Source organism: Heterodontus francisci, chromosome 5 (assembly GCF_036365525.1).
Source record: "Heterodontus francisci isolate sHetFra1 chromosome 5, sHetFra1.hap1, whole genome shotgun sequence".
Lineage (NCBI taxonomy): Eukaryota > Metazoa > Chordata > Chondrichthyes > Heterodontiformes > Heterodontidae > Heterodontus > Heterodontus francisci.
Window position 1 is genome coordinate 148,402,220 of NC_090375.1, and position 16,670 is coordinate 148,418,889.

General features: G+C 41.9%; 1 protein-coding gene across 2 annotated transcripts in view; it reads right to left on the reverse strand.

The window, feature by feature from the left end:
- Positions 1-16,670, reverse strand: part of vps41 (VPS41 subunit of HOPS complex) — a 197,715-nt gene that overhangs the window by 163,097 nt on the left and 17,948 nt on the right. For both annotated transcript variants that reach the window (XM_068032225.1, XM_068032224.1), the window contains exons 3-4: positions 7,970-8,077; positions 3,771-3,848 (exon numbers count right to left, since the gene is read on the reverse strand). In XM_068032225.1, the coding sequence (XP_067888326.1) occupies positions 3,771-3,848; positions 7,970-8,077 (186 nt within the window). The remainder of the gene's footprint in view (positions 1-3,770; positions 3,849-7,969; positions 8,078-16,670) is intronic.

Below are 16,670 nucleotides of genomic sequence, written 5' to 3' on the forward strand. Positions count from 1 at the left end.
GTCCCCGTTACAAACTCTGTTCCCTCACCATAACTTCATCCCTCTCCCTGGCAATTGTCTGAGGCTGCATGAAACTGTTGCAACTTTTGTCCCCAAAATGAATTTCCCACCACATATCCACGTCATCACTAAGAACAACTATTTCCACCTCTGTAATATTGCCTGACTGATCTTCGCTAAGCTTATTTACTTCTGAAACACTCATTCATGCCTTTGTTAACTTTAGACTTGATTATTGCAACACATCACTGGCTGGTCTCCCACATTCTACCCTCCATAAACTTGAGGTCATTCGAAACTTTGCTACCCATGTCCTAACTCACACCAAGTCCTGATCACCTATCACCTCGCTTACATTGGTTCCTGGTTAAGCAATGCCTGGGTTATAAAATTTCCATTCTTGGTTACAAATTCCTCCATGGCCTCACCCCTCCCTATCTCTTATCTCCTCTACTCCAAATATGACACCAAGGTTGCAAACAGTCTGATTCAGCCCCAGTCAATTGCCAGGGAGAGAGATGGAGTAGGTGGCTAGGAGTCATGCCTAGCACAAAGGAAGATGGTTGTGGTTGTTGGAGGTCAATCAGCTCAGTCCCAGGACATCACTGCAGAAGTTCCTCAGGTCAGTGTCCTAGGCCCAACCATCTTCAGCTGCTTCATCAATGACCTTCCCTCCATCATAAGGTCTGAAGTGGGGATGTTCACTGATAATTGCACAGTGTCCAGCTCCATTTGCGACTCCTCAGATACTGAAGCAGCCCATGTCCAGATGCAGCAAGATCTGGACAACATCCAGTCTTGGGCTGATAAGTGGCAAGTGACTCTCATGCCACACAGATGCCAGGCAATGACCATTGTCCCGGTCCTGTGTGTTTTATTTTCTCTCCTCGGGAAAATTGTGGTGCACCACGAAGAGTGTAAAGAGATCAGTGCATCTTTAAGTACACTCCGGACTGAGAGCCAAAGTGCATTCCGGTTGCCAGGCAAAAACCATAGAGAGAGAGAAAACAGAGATTCAATGTATCCATTTTGACTTTGAAACCAGCTGGCAAAAAAAAAACTGAACAGCAGTCAGTTGACAAGACTGTTCCAGCATGTGAAGGAAATAGGAGAGCTCTCTAATTCAATTTAAACCCTGGGTAGCTTCTCTCTCAAACTTCTAAAAAGCTTCGAGCCAAATTAATTCCTTAAAGAAATAAATATAAAAAGGCTTTTATTCTTTCACAACAAACCATTGATCTGCTATGTTCGTCACTGGAAAAAAGTTGAATACAACTGCTGAACTGAACTGCTGAAATCCTATCTTTGGAAGGATCTTCAGATTCATCGGATCTTGGAAGACTGCAAGTGAACTTTACTGTGTTGCATTAGAAGACCATTCATCAGGAAGCATAATCTGAAAAGACTTTATTGTTTTTTCTATTTTTTTGGGCACCTAATTAAGAACCAAACTACTGTTAGTTTGAGTATATGTATGCGAATGCGGGAGTTAGATTTTTAAATAAGTTATAAGGTCTTTAGATATTGGTTTATCTTAGTAGTGTTTAAAATTTTACTTTTTTAAATCGTTAATTTGTCGATATTTAAAGATACCTGGTTTGGTTCGCTTCATTCGGGGGTTACTAGATTGTTTCAATTCAGCAAATGCTTTCTTCGATTTGGAAAGTTTAAAGAAATATAATGCGACCTGTGGAGCGATGGGACAGAATTGACAATACCTTCCTCCCACCACAAGTAGAATCATATATTTTGATTGGGGGCTTTGTCCTGAGCGGTCGTAACACCATCTCAAACATAGAGGAGGAGTTTCTAATTTATGCATTTCTTGCCTATATACTATTATACCACAGCTTCATTTAAAAGCCAGAGAAATAAATCCAAATTTAGTCTGATATCCTACATGATGAACATAGTTAACATTTCAGCTAAAGAGAAACATGTATTTATAATGTGTTTTACAACCAATGAAGTACTTTTGAAGTGAAGTCACTGTTGCAATGTAGGAAACATGGCAGCCAATTTGCACATAGCAAGGTCCCACATGGAATGGAAAAGAAAATTGGGCAGACCATATAATGAGTGGCCAATTCACTACAGCCAATTTTTACACTCCCGGTCAAAGTTGAAACCAAAATCTTTGACTTGCTGTTCCAAACCTCATACATGAAATGAGTTTGTACAAGTTGAAATAAAAACCAGTTCAGATGAAAGGTCATCAACTTGAAACTCTAATTCTTGTTTCTCTCCACAGATGCTGCCTGCCCTGATAAGTATTTCCAGCATTTTCTGCTTTTATTTCAGATTTCATAGTACTTTGCTTTTGCTTTATTGTACAAACACAACCCTGATCCTTGTAGTGGAAGATACACAGCATGTATCTGACAACAAGAAGTTGCATTTATATAGGGCCTTTAATGTAATAAACCACCCCAAAGTGCTTCTTAGGAGTGTAATCAGACAAAAATGTACACAAACCTAAAGGAGGAGACTTTAGCACAGGTGACCTAAAGCCTGGTCAAACAGGTAGGATTTAAGGAGTGTATCAAAGGAGGAGAAAAGACAGTATTTAAAATATTTATGCCTTAGGTTAACATCACACACCTAATGGCAGTCCAATAATGAAGCACCTGTAGCACATTGGTGGAATAAGGCACTGATTCAAACCTTCACCTGGCCCACTCCTGCGGCTGAATTTTGTGCCCATGGAGGAGCTTCTGGCGCCGGGCTGAAAAAGCGGGGGGAAATCTTGCCTCGACCAGCTGGAGCCCCCGGAGTGATTCTACGGTGCTGGCACAATTAATAGCCCGGCACCAGGATCCCCGCCCCTTAAACACAGGGATCCCACCTCGAAGAGCTGGCGACCAATCACAGGGCCAGAAGCTCAACAGTATTGGCAAGGTGACTGGGAGTGGTGGCCATTGCCAGTAGTGCAAGAGGCCTTGGACCCAGGCCCAGCACTGGAGCCCTGATGCAAGGTGGGTGAGGCGAGGTCGCCAGGGCCAGATGGCAGGCCCTGGCGTTGGGATGGGGTGGGGGTGGGTGGATGGCGGTAGTGTTCAGTGCAGAGAGAAGGGGGTTTATGGGGGTAGGCGTTTTCCCCAGCAGATGCCTTCCGTGGGCCACATTTTGCCCATGAAAGAGGGCCGCACCCCCCCACCAGCCTGCAGGGTGGTTGCCTCGTTTTACTGGGTGACCTCCCTGCGTAGCAGAGGCCCACAACCCGCCACTGGTTAGATCCTAGTGGCAGCAGTAAGTGGCCATTAATAGGCCACTTAAGGGCCTCAACTGGCCTCTGGGCAGGAAGGCCATCATCAGCCTATCCCGCCCCCAACAAAATTGCATTGCGATGGGGAGGCAATGGGCTTTGGCCTCCCATTGCAATTCTGTGGGGACCCCCCCCCCCACCGTCTCCAAACCCATATCAGTGGGACCGATAAAATTCAGCCCCTAGTCTCTGTTGAACTGTTAAAGGGTCAGATGGGGAGCAAAGAAGCAATGAAAAATAATTGAAAAGGGCAGTCGACCTGGACCTCTCTCAAGAAGCTTCTTGTGGCCAGCTCTGGAGAAGTACGGGAAGAGACCTCAGAGCAGGTTGCTTGCTCATCCTTTCAAAGGGAATGTGGGAGAAGGGATGAAATTATATACATTCAGGTGGTACCAGAACAGCAGGGGTCATAAAAGATCGGTAGGAGAAAAACAATTCAAAGTGAGCACAGAAATGAAAAAATGTCTCACTAGCAGTTTTTGTAACAGTACCACATTATACTTACAATGTCAAAACGTTGTGTCACATCCCCCTGAACGTCCAGCAAATAGACTTTGCCATGATGTGTCCCCAGTGCCAAAAACTGAAACAAAACAGCAGTACGGTAAAATATATTTACCCTATATGCAATCCTGATTCACTTCTATCGATAGGAACCATTTACTTTGCTTCACATAAAAAGCTCACAGATACCTTTACTGTTATTCCAAAACGATTCATATAAAAATGAAACTTCTGCACTTGCCTCGTTACAATTCTGGAATGATGTGTAAATCATCCAGACGCATGCCAAGTAGATTCCAACAAGGGCGAAAGGTAGGGGAACCAAAAAAATAGGGCTCCTTGGATGACGAGGGGGATAGAGAATATAACAAAAAAAGAGGGTGTATGATGCATATCAGATGAATTTTTCAAGTGAGAACCAGGCCAAATACATTAAGTTGAGAGGGGAGGTGAAGAGGAAAATTAGACTGGCAATAGAATGGCAGTTAACATAAAAGGGAACCCAAAAATCTTCTGGCATGTAAATAGTTAGCAGGTAGTAGGAGGTGGAGTGGGACCTATTAGGGACATAGATGGTAATATATGCTTAGAGGTACAGGGCAAGGCTAGAATACTTAATGAGTACTTTGTATCAGTGTTTACTAAGTGGAATGTGACAAAATATTAGTAGAAGCAGAGAGAATAGAAGCAATGGACAGGATAAAAATTGAGGGAAGTGGTACTAGAAAGGCTGGCTATGCTTAGGATAGATAAGTCACCTGGTCCAGATGGCTTGCATCCCAGGTTGCTAAAGGAAGTGGGGATGGAGACAGTGGAAAGGCTTGCCATAATCTTCCAATCTTCCCTAGATATGGGGGAGGTGCCAGAGGATTAGAGAATGGTAAATGTGACACCCTTATTCAAGAAAAGGTGTAAGGACAGTCCTAGCAATTACAGGTCAGTTAGTTTAACATCAGTGGTGGCTAAGGTTTTAGAAACAATAATCAGGGAAAAAAACAACAGGCACTTGGAGAGGTTAGAGTTAATTAAGGATAGCCGGCATGGATTTGTAAAAGGCAATCATACTTGACTAATCCAATTGAATTTTTTTGATAAAATAACTGTGAAGGTTGATGAAGGGAAAGCAATGGATGTTGTCCGTACAGATTTTAAGAAACCATTTGATAAAGTACCACATAAAAGGCTGGTTAACAAAACTAAGGCTCATGAAATAGGAGGGTCAGTGCCCAATTGGATAAAAATTGGCTTAAGGACAGAAAACAGCGAACCATGGTAAATGGTTGTTTTTCAGACTGGAGGATGGTAGATATTGGTGCTCCCCAAGGGTCAGTGCTCGGACCACTGCTTTTTCTGCTATATATAAATGACTTGGATCTTGGAATACAGAGTACAATTTCAATATTTACCAATGATACCAAACTTGGAGGGGTGGCAAACAGTGAGGATGATATGAATTCCCTGCAACAGGACATAAATAGAAGAATGGGCAGCCAAGTGAGGGATGATGCATTTTGACAGAAGGGATAGGGTGAGGCAATACATATTTAATGGTGCCTTTCTAATGGTGCATCCAGCTCTGGTCACCACACTGTTGAAATGCTGTGAGGGTCCTTGACAGGATGCAGAGGAGATTTACCAGAATAGTTCCAGGGATAGGGGATTTTAGTTACAAGGTTAGGCTGGAAAAGCTGGGGTTGTTCTACTTGGAGCAAAGGAGATTTGATAGAGATGTACAAGATTATGACAGGCTAAGATAAGTTAGACAAGGAAAACCTGTTCCCAGTAACTGATGGCACAAGGATTAGGAGACATAGATTGAAGGTTTTGGGCAAGAGATGCAGGGGAAATGTGAGGAAGAACTTTGTTTTTTTTAAACACAGCGAGTGGTAATAACCTGGAACTCACTGCCCACGAGGGTGGTGGAAGCAGAAACAATGAATGATTTCAAAAGGAAATTGGATGAGCACTTGAAGGAAATAAAATTGCAGGGCTACAGGGATCAAGCTGGGGAGTGGGACTGACTGGATTGCTCCATGGAGAGCGGCATGAACTCTGCACGAATGGCCTCGTTCTATGCCGTAAATGACTCTATGACTCTACATAATACGGGAACGGAGGCGTCAATACATTGTTTCTGTCCGACAAGGCGATATTCGATACCCACGTTATATTACAACACTGCCAATAGCGACTGCCCCAACTCTGGAGCTGGCGATATAATGTAATGCTGCTGCTGCGTTACGACATATGCTTGATCACCAGCTTCCAGGCATCTGTGCAGGTGTAAAGCCTGCATGTATGATTGTTTTTCCACTAGTGGTGGCAAGTCCACACCATAGTGGAGATGGAACAGATTCAAGCACTAGCAGCTCCAGGGCACTGCACAACCACTTTTTCTTTGAAAGGACTCCATGAAATAAAAGGGGTCCATAAAAAGCCTCCAATCCTTAACTCATCTGCAGTGGAAAACCTCTCTCAATTCCAGCATGTGCATTCAAGTCGTCCCTGATCAAAGCACTTACAAACAAAGGCTGTATTTGAATTAGTGCATTCTTCTCACTATATCCAAGATTATCTATCACACAAGCTTGAAAACAGATGATGAATGAGAGCACATTGTATATTCATTGTCCTGTAGTTCCCCAGTACACTTAAAATCAAATCATCAGAATAAAAAAAAAATCTATTTGCCCATTTTAGTATGCTTTTAAATTCCAAACCCTTCAGATTATTTGTATACAGAGCTAAAGAAATTTAGAAACCACAGTATAATCACAGCAATTCTTTATACTCTCATGTTCCTTCCACAGTACAATTTTGTTGCCTTACATACACTGTGGCTGGAAGTGTGTTTCCCAGCATATAGCTATAATTCTGTTTATACATGATGTTCCTTTAAAAATAAACATCGCTTTGCTGTTTCATAATTGGTGTTTCTTTTCTAATTACTGCAGCAATGTGTACCTGCCTCACAAAAAAAAAGGAAACATTTTCTTCTCAAGTCAGTGACATCTTTACTCAAAATGAGGCTTGTGGGGCAATACAATTGTGCAAGTACTGGTTACCTGTCAAAATGAGTCACGAGGAAGTCTCATCCACTGACAGCAAATTGTTTGCAGCTTGTGCACACTCACTGATGAACTGTGGCAGCTAATTAGAAGTGTAGCATTAAAACAAGTGGAAGATACACATGCACCGCAAGGACGGGGAAATATTTGAGGCATTGTTTAACGAGGACCGAGTTATAGCTGTGTAAAATAAATGTAAAGATTCCAAACAGCTGAAAATGCAGAGTTCTGGGAATGGTTGAGAAAAAATTAAAATACATAACCAAACATTCAGGATTTTAACAAGCCCATAAAGCATCATTTTAAACCTTCTTGACTTTAAAAAAATGGAATAGTAAACAGAGAATCAATACATTTGAGTTCAATGCATTAACCAAATTCTGGGGCAACTCAAATTACAGTCTCACTGTGCATCTGAGCATGCTTGATTGGAGGCTCTAATGAAATGCTCATATTTACAGGCACTACCAAGCATGTCAGTCAACCAGCACCATCTAAAAAATAACCTTCCATTAACTTGAGGTTTAAAAAGGATTTATCAAGATGGAATTGCTAAACTGAAAATTAAATTCAGGCACTTAACATGAACCTGCATTAAAGAGGAGAAAGGAAGAAGAGACTCATTACAAATTCAGCCCGGCAATGTCTTTCGCCCCTGCAAGGTTGCTTTTTTTTTCAGGAAGAAGAAAGTCCCCCGGGTAAAGAAAATCAATACTGGTTAATAAAACATCAGGTGTGCAGACATAACTAGGTATGACTATTCCACTGCACAAGCCTGCTTGACTGCACCAGGTGCCATGACGATTAGTCATCTGGTACAGACTGATGCTTGTGAAAATGTGATGTTTTAGAAAGGAAAAGTGGCTACGCGAAAAATGGGAACAAAATTTTGAATAGATACGGAACATTGAATTGTGTGAAACCCATATATTTTATCAAAATATAATCATCTCTGCTTGATATAAATCACAATGAGATAGATAGGCTATGCATATGATTTTAAATTATTCACCTTTAGCTTTTAACAGCTCTATAATTTGTGTAGCATGCTTCATTGTCCTTAAAGATTGTACTAGGTAAATTAATTTTTTTTGAAAATTACACTTCAAAATTACTGGAACAAAAAGGCTACCTTATCATGCACAGTCATACAACTTGCTGCATCTTTCTGCAGGATTTCTGTCACTCCATTAGCCAGTCTTTCATATTTAAGCTTTGGCTCCTCTTCACTTTCTTCCTCCTGCGTTTTAAGAGAATAAAATCAACAGCTAAATAAACTGATAATTTCCAGGTTTTACTCCATTAAAACCACAAAGACAATTACTTAGGAACTCCCGTTATCCCAGGACAACCATGAATTATTGATTGCCTGCCAGGATTCCACCTAGGGGAAATTAAAGTGGCAGGCCAACTATTTATAATTTCTGGAGTCCACCATTAAGCTCATGTGTCCTGTTAAGGCATGTGCAATAATATTTTATTAACATATGGCTACTATAGTGAGTAATGCATTCTGCATCGTTTTAACACGATCAACAAGATCTATACAAATTGCACTCACTGAAGACAACTAATCGACGTCGTGGCATTGCTCCTTTGTATAATGTTTTTCTGGATTGAAGTGATGAATGACTGTGCTAGGGAAAGGAATATTTTTTTCTTCAAAAGAACTGACAATGCTAAGCTCCAAGATTAGAAACAAGAAAGGCCAGGGAGCTGTCTCATTCCCACTGCCACCACCCACCCACCCCCCTCCTTTCACAACTTAGACAATTCACTTCAACCCAAGGATTGAGGACTGACTGCAACATCATTATTCTGCCATTTAATAGCCTTTACAACTCCAATTGAAAAATCCAGGCTAGAATCTTAAATTAGTGCTAAATATGCAAACAGAGGATTTTTTGTCCCTTAAAGCAGAGAAGGTTAAGGGACGATTTAATAAAGGTGTTCCAATTTTGAAGGGTTTTGATAAACTAGATAGGGAGAAGCTCTTTCCACTGGCCAGGGGTTTGGTAACCAGAGGATACAGATTTAAGGTATTTGGCAGAAGAACCAGAAAGGAGTTGAAGCTTTTTTTTAAAAAATGCAGTAAGTTATGATGATCTGGAATACATTGCCTGAAAGGGTGGTGGAGGCAGATTCCATAGGAACATTCTGAAGGGAATTGGGCATATACTTTAAGAGGAAAAAACTGCAGGACTATGGGGAAAGAGCATGGAAGTGGAATGAAATGGATAACTCTTTCAAAGAGCACAAACACGATGGGCCAAATGGCCTCCTTTTGTGCTGTGGGATTCTATGATGCAGAGTTCTACTTAGTGTGGCCTCATACTTTCTGCAGATTAGATTTGGACTGACCGAACTTATTTCGCAGAAGTCCTGGCTTCCTCTTTTCATGAAGTTGTTTTTCCAAAACTCTTATTAAAAAAACTTAGCAATTGGCGCTTCAATTTTAGAAGGATATTAAATATTCATGATTAACATATTAATACATGATACAGAGCTATCCAAACTGTTCCAATGGACCTGCAAACCCAAGCAATGCGGTCATATTTGTGCTTATGAAGAAAGGCAGACTTGCATTTATACAGCACTTTCCCACAATGTCAGGACATCCTAAAGCTCTGAATAGCCAATGAAGTAATTTTGAAGTGTAGTCACCATTGTAATGTAAGAATCATAGACTCATAGAATCATGCATCACAGAAAGGTGTCATTCAACCCATTGTGTCTGTGTCAGCTCTTTGCGAGCGCTATCCAAATAGTCGCATCCACTGCTCTTGGCCCATAGTCCAGCAATTTTCCTCCTTTTCAAGTATATACCCAATTCCCTTATACTTCCTCCTCATCTGAGCGGCATGCCTCTACCTCTGCTGAAGCCACTAGGGTTACACCATGCAGAAGTGTTACAAAGAAGAAAAGTCAAGATTTGTAGTTACACAAGAATCTGAACATGGGTGTGTTACACAATGTTAGATTGATAAGTTTGTTTTATTTCTGACTCATATGAATATTATTTCTTTCTACCACATTCATGTCTTGTCCATTTTTGGCTGTTGGCTAGAAGGGCCTTTTCATTTGTGCTGAATGGTAAGACATGAATACCAAGCGATGGGGGATGTGAAAGGGTTTGATTGTTCGCAGGACGGTTTAGTGTTGGAGATAATGGGTGGCAGGAGAGTGGCTTCTGAATGTGAGTGTCAAATGGGTGAACTGGTGCAATCAAAGATGAACGTTGCAATAATGAGGACATCCCAGGTTGCAATTTATGCAGCCTGCTAGTGCACAAGCCACATCACATAACATGTTCGCCACCTCAGAATCATCTAAAGAGGCTCTGTGCCTTGTCCCTCTTGAAGATCCAAACCTTACTGCTGTCCAATGTTGTGCAGCACATTGTGATCAGTCTGGAGACCCTGGCTGATGCATGCAGAGGGTGTCCCTAGATCCATCCAGGCACCCAAAGTGCATCATCAGCATGCCGGTGGCTTACTCAATGACACATCTGGTTGCCCTGTGGCTCTCTCTCTACTAGAGAGTCATAGAGTTATACAGCACAGAAACAGGCCCTTCGGCCCATCGTGTCTGTGCCGGCCATTAAGCACCTAACTATTCTAGTCCCATTTCCAGCACTTGGCCCATAGCCTTGTATGCTATGGCGTTTCAAGTGCTCATCTAAATACTTCTTAAATGTTGTGAGTTTCATTGGTTGGGTTCCTCACAGGTATCATCAGTCATGTTTTAAGTGGGTATCCTTTGTCGCTGAGCACCCAGCCAATAAGGCTGCTTCAAGGTGTGAAGAGATCAGGGCTAGGTCGGCTACCGCAGGATGAAAGCATCATGGCAACTGCCCAGGCAAAGTTGTTGAGGGTAGTAGTGAATTTCACAGCCATTGGTAAAGCATGGCCGTGTCTTCGTGTCAGCAGGTCTTGTACCAACAGGCTGCAAATGTCTGTCACCACCTGATTCAAGATCTTGGGTCTCCTGAGGCATCGGTGTTCCCACATGTCAAGAAGCTTGTCCTCTGCCTGTAGACCCTGTGTGTTGGGTAAGGCCTCCTGCGAGCTGCACCTCTCTGTTGATCCCCTCTCTCCTGTGAAGCAGCAGGTCTGAGGAGCAGCCTGTTGCTGCTCCTGCTCTTCAGCTGCGATCCAAAATAACGCAACATAAGCAGAACCCATGTTGATCTGATAGATCAGATGCACAAACCTCCAAAGTTGTCAAAGTAACCTCCAAAGTTGTAAACGTAATCTCCAAAGTGTGTAAAGAAACCTTTCAGCACAAGCAGGCAAGAAAGCAGCTGTGAAGTTTCAGTACTTATTGGAATTTTTCCATGTCATGTCTTCTGACCCCTCAGTTGCCACTGTGTCCCTGCTTTGCTTTCACTGGTGACTTCCAGAAAGCCCGGGAAACCCGTGGATTCACAGATAAAGTGCAAAAGCCAAGTTAATATCACAGCAAGTGAATGATTAAGATACTGAAATTGGCAAATCGCCTCTCCTGAGGGGCTTGTGCACACTCCACCTAACATGCTGCAGTTAAATGCAGAAATTGATGAGTTAGAGCCAGCTTCCCAATGTGCTGTCAATTTCCTCGGTTTTTAACCCCCCCCCCCCCGCAACCCTACACTCAAATTCATGTGCAGCCCTTAACCGTTACAGCTTTACAGCTTTCTTAAAACACAGCTGAACCTGCTGTGTTTCCTACAACACAGTGACTATACTTCACTAGTAGAAAAATGAAATATCGCAGACGCTGGAAACTAAAATAAAAACAGAAAATGCTGGAAATACTCAGGTCAGGCAGCACCTGTGACAGCGAAACAGAGTTAGAATAGAATTGTTCTGATGAACGGAAATCAATCTGAAACATCAACTTTGTTTCTCTGTCCATACATGTTGCCTGACCTGTTGAGTATTTCCAGTAATTTTTTTGTTTTTATTACACACAACACAAACACTTAATTTGATGCAAAGCCCTTAGGAATGTCCTCAGGTCTTTAAAGGAGCTACAGAAATAAGAGTTCACTCTTTAATGCTTTCTCACCTAGTTATTTATGACACTTTACTCCCTTTTACCCAGATTTGCAGTTCCTTCAGTTTCCAAACAACTCTCCATTTTGCAGAGCCCCTATACTTTCACTGGTGACTTCCAGAAAGCCCGGGAAACCCGGGAAGGGTTTCTTCCAACTACAAAGGATACACAAACACTGGAAAAAGTGTAAAAACAATTTCAAGGACGATGCCAGAACTGAGAGGTTGTCATCATCAAAAAAAATGACAGGACAAGGTTCTTTTCTCTAGAAAAGACTAAGAAGTGACCTGATATAGGTGTTTGAAATTATGAAGGGGTTCGATAGAGCAGACAGAGATGTTTCCATTTGTGAGGGAATCTAAAACTAGGGGCCAGAAATACAAGGTAGTCACAAACATCCAATAAAGAATTCAGGAGAAACTTCCTGACCCAGGGAGTAGTTAGAATGTGGAACCCGCTACTATTTGAAGTAGTTGAGGCAAATATTATAGATGCATTTAAGGGGAAGCTAAGTAAGTACATGAGGGAGAAAGGATATATGGATATGTTGATATGGTGAGATGAAGAGGGGTGTGATGAGACTCGTGTGAAGCATATACTCGTTGGGCTGCATATTTAGTCGTGCTGTAAAATTCTCTGTAATTGATGTAACATATAACAATAAAAAAGCAACCAGAGACAACCTAAAATAGAACACCAGTCTCCAAGTCCTTGCTTTAAAATGGACTACAGTAGCAGGAGCTCCAACTATGATCGACCGATGATGATATTCCTAATACCATGTCCTCACAATTTCTTTTCAAAAATAAGCAAAGTATTTGTTCAAATCGCTTCATAGTAAATTACATATTTACTTAAAAATGTTCCTGATTTATTTAATAAGGAAACTTTTTAATATCATTGCCTCACACGTCTAAGAAGCACAGTGCAAGTAAGCTTTGTTCAAGAACAAATATCTGGAGAAAACTCTCACAAGCGTAAATAAAAAGAAAATCAATAATTTTGTTAAATTTTAATAATCCTGCAAACCCACAAATATAACCACTAATGTTCTGAGTTAAAATGACAGTTAGTTGTGTTTCTATGGAAACCTGGTGCAACCAGTAACAAGTTTTGACTTGTAGCAGGACAAAGACATGAACAGAGAGACATTCTACTCTTACACAAGGAGAAAAACGCACTGAGCTTCAGAAAAATCAGTTTTGCATGGAATGAATTTCTACACCATAATATATTTTAATTTGTTCCATCTCATAAGATTTAGCATTATTGATTTTTATTGGTCTGGTGTTTCCTACATTAAAAAGAATCAAAATGAAGATTGTACTTTCACAGGTTTAAATGAAGATCACATAAGTTTGATCCTATAGCCCCATAATTAAATTGTCATTTGTAGTCACCTTAAGAGACCTTTCATTTGGCTATGAAAAATAAATTGACCCTGCCCCTCCAGACAGTTCTGCAGAGCTGTGATTGAATTATTCTGAGACCAGATCAAAATATAATTTGTTGATTTGCACTTTTAAGATCACACTTATATTACTTTCGTTAGGTTGGCTTAGGGAATGCCTAAGTTGGGATATGATCAGGTAATTGCCAATAACACACTTTCTTACTGGAAGCAATCCCAGTACCAACATGGACAAGATAAATATACAGAACATTAAAACAATAGCAGTAAAACAAACAATGTGTGTGGGGTCCTCGCATTTCTGAAGTCCCAGTTTCAACAATTACTTGCAACCTTAACTTTGTTTTGGTGTCTCAACCAGGCAACAATCACACTGGCAAGTGATACGGTTGTTATCCCAGGGATACTGCAGCCCCAACTACCACTTAAAACAGGGCACCTAGGATTGACGTGTTTGCAGTTTTGATCTGGCCTTGCTCTTGAAGTCAGAAGGTTGTGGGTTCAAGTCTCGCTCCAGAGATTTGAGCACATAATCTAGGCTGACACTGCAGTATAGCACTACAGGGTGAGTGCTATACTGTCAGGGGTGTTGTCGTTTGGCTGAGACCTTTAACTGAGGCTCGTCTACCCTCTCAGGTGAATGCAAAGATCCCATAATATTATGGGGCGGCACAGTGGCGCAGTGGTTAGCACTGCAGCCTCACAGCTCCAGGGACCCGGGTTCAATTCTGGGTACTGCCTGTGTGGAGTTTGCAAGTTCTCCCTGTGTCTGCGTGGGTTTTCCCCCGGGTGCTCCGGTTTCCTCCCACAAGCCAAAAGACTTGCAGGTTGGTAGGTAAATTGACCATTATAAATTGCCCCTAGTATAGGTAGGTGGTAGGGAAATATAGGGACAGGTGTGGTAGGAATATGGAACTAGTGTAGGATTAGTATAAATGGGTGGTTGATGGTCAGCACAGAATTGGTGGGCCGAAGGGCCTGTTTCAGTGCTGTATCTCTAAACTAAACTAAACTAACGATCCAGGGGAGTTCTCCCAGTGTTTTGGCCAATATTTATCCCTCAACCAACAACTAAAATAGTTGTCATTATTTCATTGCTGTTTGTGGGAGCTTACAGCCTGATAATTGACTGCTTCAATTCCTACCTAAGAGTGACCACACTTCAGAAGTACTTGGGGCGGCACAGTGGCGCAGTGGTTAGCACCGCAGCCTCACAGCTCCAGTGACCCGGGTTCAATTCTGGGTACTGCCTGTGTGGAGTTTGCAAGTTCTCCCTGTGGCTGCGTGGGTTTCCTCCGGGTGCTCCGGTTTCCTCCCACATGCCAAAGACTTGCAGGTTAATAGGTAAATTGGCCATTAGCGATTGCCCCTAGTGTAGGTAGGTGGTAGGGAAATATAGGGACAGGTGGGGATGCGGTAGGAATATGGGATTAGTGTAGCATTAGTATAAATGGGTGGTTGTTGGTTGGCACAGACTCAGTGGGCCGAAGGGCCTGTTTCAGTGCTGTATCTCTAAACTAAACTAAACTTAAATGGTTGTAAAGCACTTTGGGATGTCCTTTGTTCATGGACGGTGCTATACCAATGCAAGTCTGTCTTTCTTTCCACTGCTGGGTCTCTCCTGAATCAAACTGCAGTTGAAGGCTCTTTGGTCGGAACTGATACTAGACCAATGTGGGGATTGTCCTGTGAAAAGAGATTGAGTGGAGTTTAGAAGAATGGGGGTAATTTCATTGAAACATAAAGTTTTAAGGGGCTTGACAGCATGGATGCTAGGAGGATGTTTCCCTGGCTGGGGAGTCTAGAACTTGGGTCACAGTCTCAGAATAAGGGGTCAGTCATTTAAGACTGAGGAGAAATTTCTTCTGTTGAAAGGTTGTGAACTTTTGGAATTCTCTACCCCAGAGAGCTGTGGATGCTCAGTCGAGTATATTCAAGACAGAGATTGATAAGTTTTTGGATTCTAAGGGAATGAAAGGATATGAGGCTAATGTGGGAAGGTGTAGCTGAGGCAGATGATCAGCTATGATCTTATCAAATGGCAGAGCAGGCTCAAGGAACTAAATGGCCTACTCCTGCTCCTATTTATTATCAGAGTCCAATTTATTCTGGATGTTGCGCCTGCCTTTTAAATACTAAAAGTTGCTGGATTAGGTTGAATGATATAGATAGGTAAATTAAAATGAGAGAGAAAATAGGGAGTTAAAAAGGATGACCACACAAGTAGAAATGACTAAAATGATTTAATTTTATTTAAAATGGCATTTTAAGTATTTGTTCTTGTGGTACAATGATGCCTAACAAATACATGTTAAATGAATATCCTGCTTGAAATACCTCTGCACAAATAGCTTCTTCCATGGTGATTTCTACATCATTTAGAGCAGGAGTGTCCAAGTATTTTGTCGCCAGAAGCTCAAGACGCGCCTATTTATTTGTATAGTATTTACAGCACAGTAATTGGCTATTCAGCCCAATAGGTCCATACCAGTGTTTATGCTCCACGTGCCTCTCTCTTCATCGAACCATAATAATCTATCCTTCTATTACTCTACATTTTTTTATCTAGTTTCCAGCATTTATTGCGCATCCCTAATTGTCCTTGAGAAGGTGGTGGTGAGCTGTCTTCTTGAACCACTGCAGTCCATGTGGGATAGGTGCACCCACAGTGCTATTGACATCGTAGTGATGAGATACAACTAAGTGGCTTGCTAGGCCATTTCAGAGGGCATTTAAGAGTCAATCACATTGCTGGGGGTCGGGAGTCACATATAGGCCAGACCAAGTAAGGACAGCAGATTTCCTTCAAAGTGGCAATCAAAGATCCCATGGCACTATTTCGTAGAAGAGCAGGGGAGTTATCCCCGATGTCCTGGCCAACATTAATTCTTCAATCAACATCACAAAAACAGATTATCTGGACATTATCACATTGCTGTTTGTAGGAGCTTGCTGTGCGCAAATTGGCTGCTGCGTTTCCTACACGAGAACAGTGACTACACTTCAAAAGTACTTCACTGGCTGTAAAGTGCTCTGAGATGTCCAGTGGTCGTCACAGGCACTGTATAAATGCAAGTCTTTATTTTTCCTTGATTGTTGTTGGAGCTACACTCATCCAGGCGAGTGGGCTGTATTCCATCACACACCTGACTTATGCTTTGTAGGTGGTGAGTTACTCACTGCAGAATTCTCAGCCTCTAACCTGCTCTTGTAGCCACAGTATTTATATGGTTGGTCCAAGTTAAGTTTCTGGTCAATGGGAACCCCCAAGATATTGCCACTGGGAGATTCAACCATGGTAATGCATTGAATGTCAAGGGGAGATGGTTAGATTCTCTCACTGGAGGTGGTCATTGCCTGGCATTTGGCAAGAATGTTACAAGGG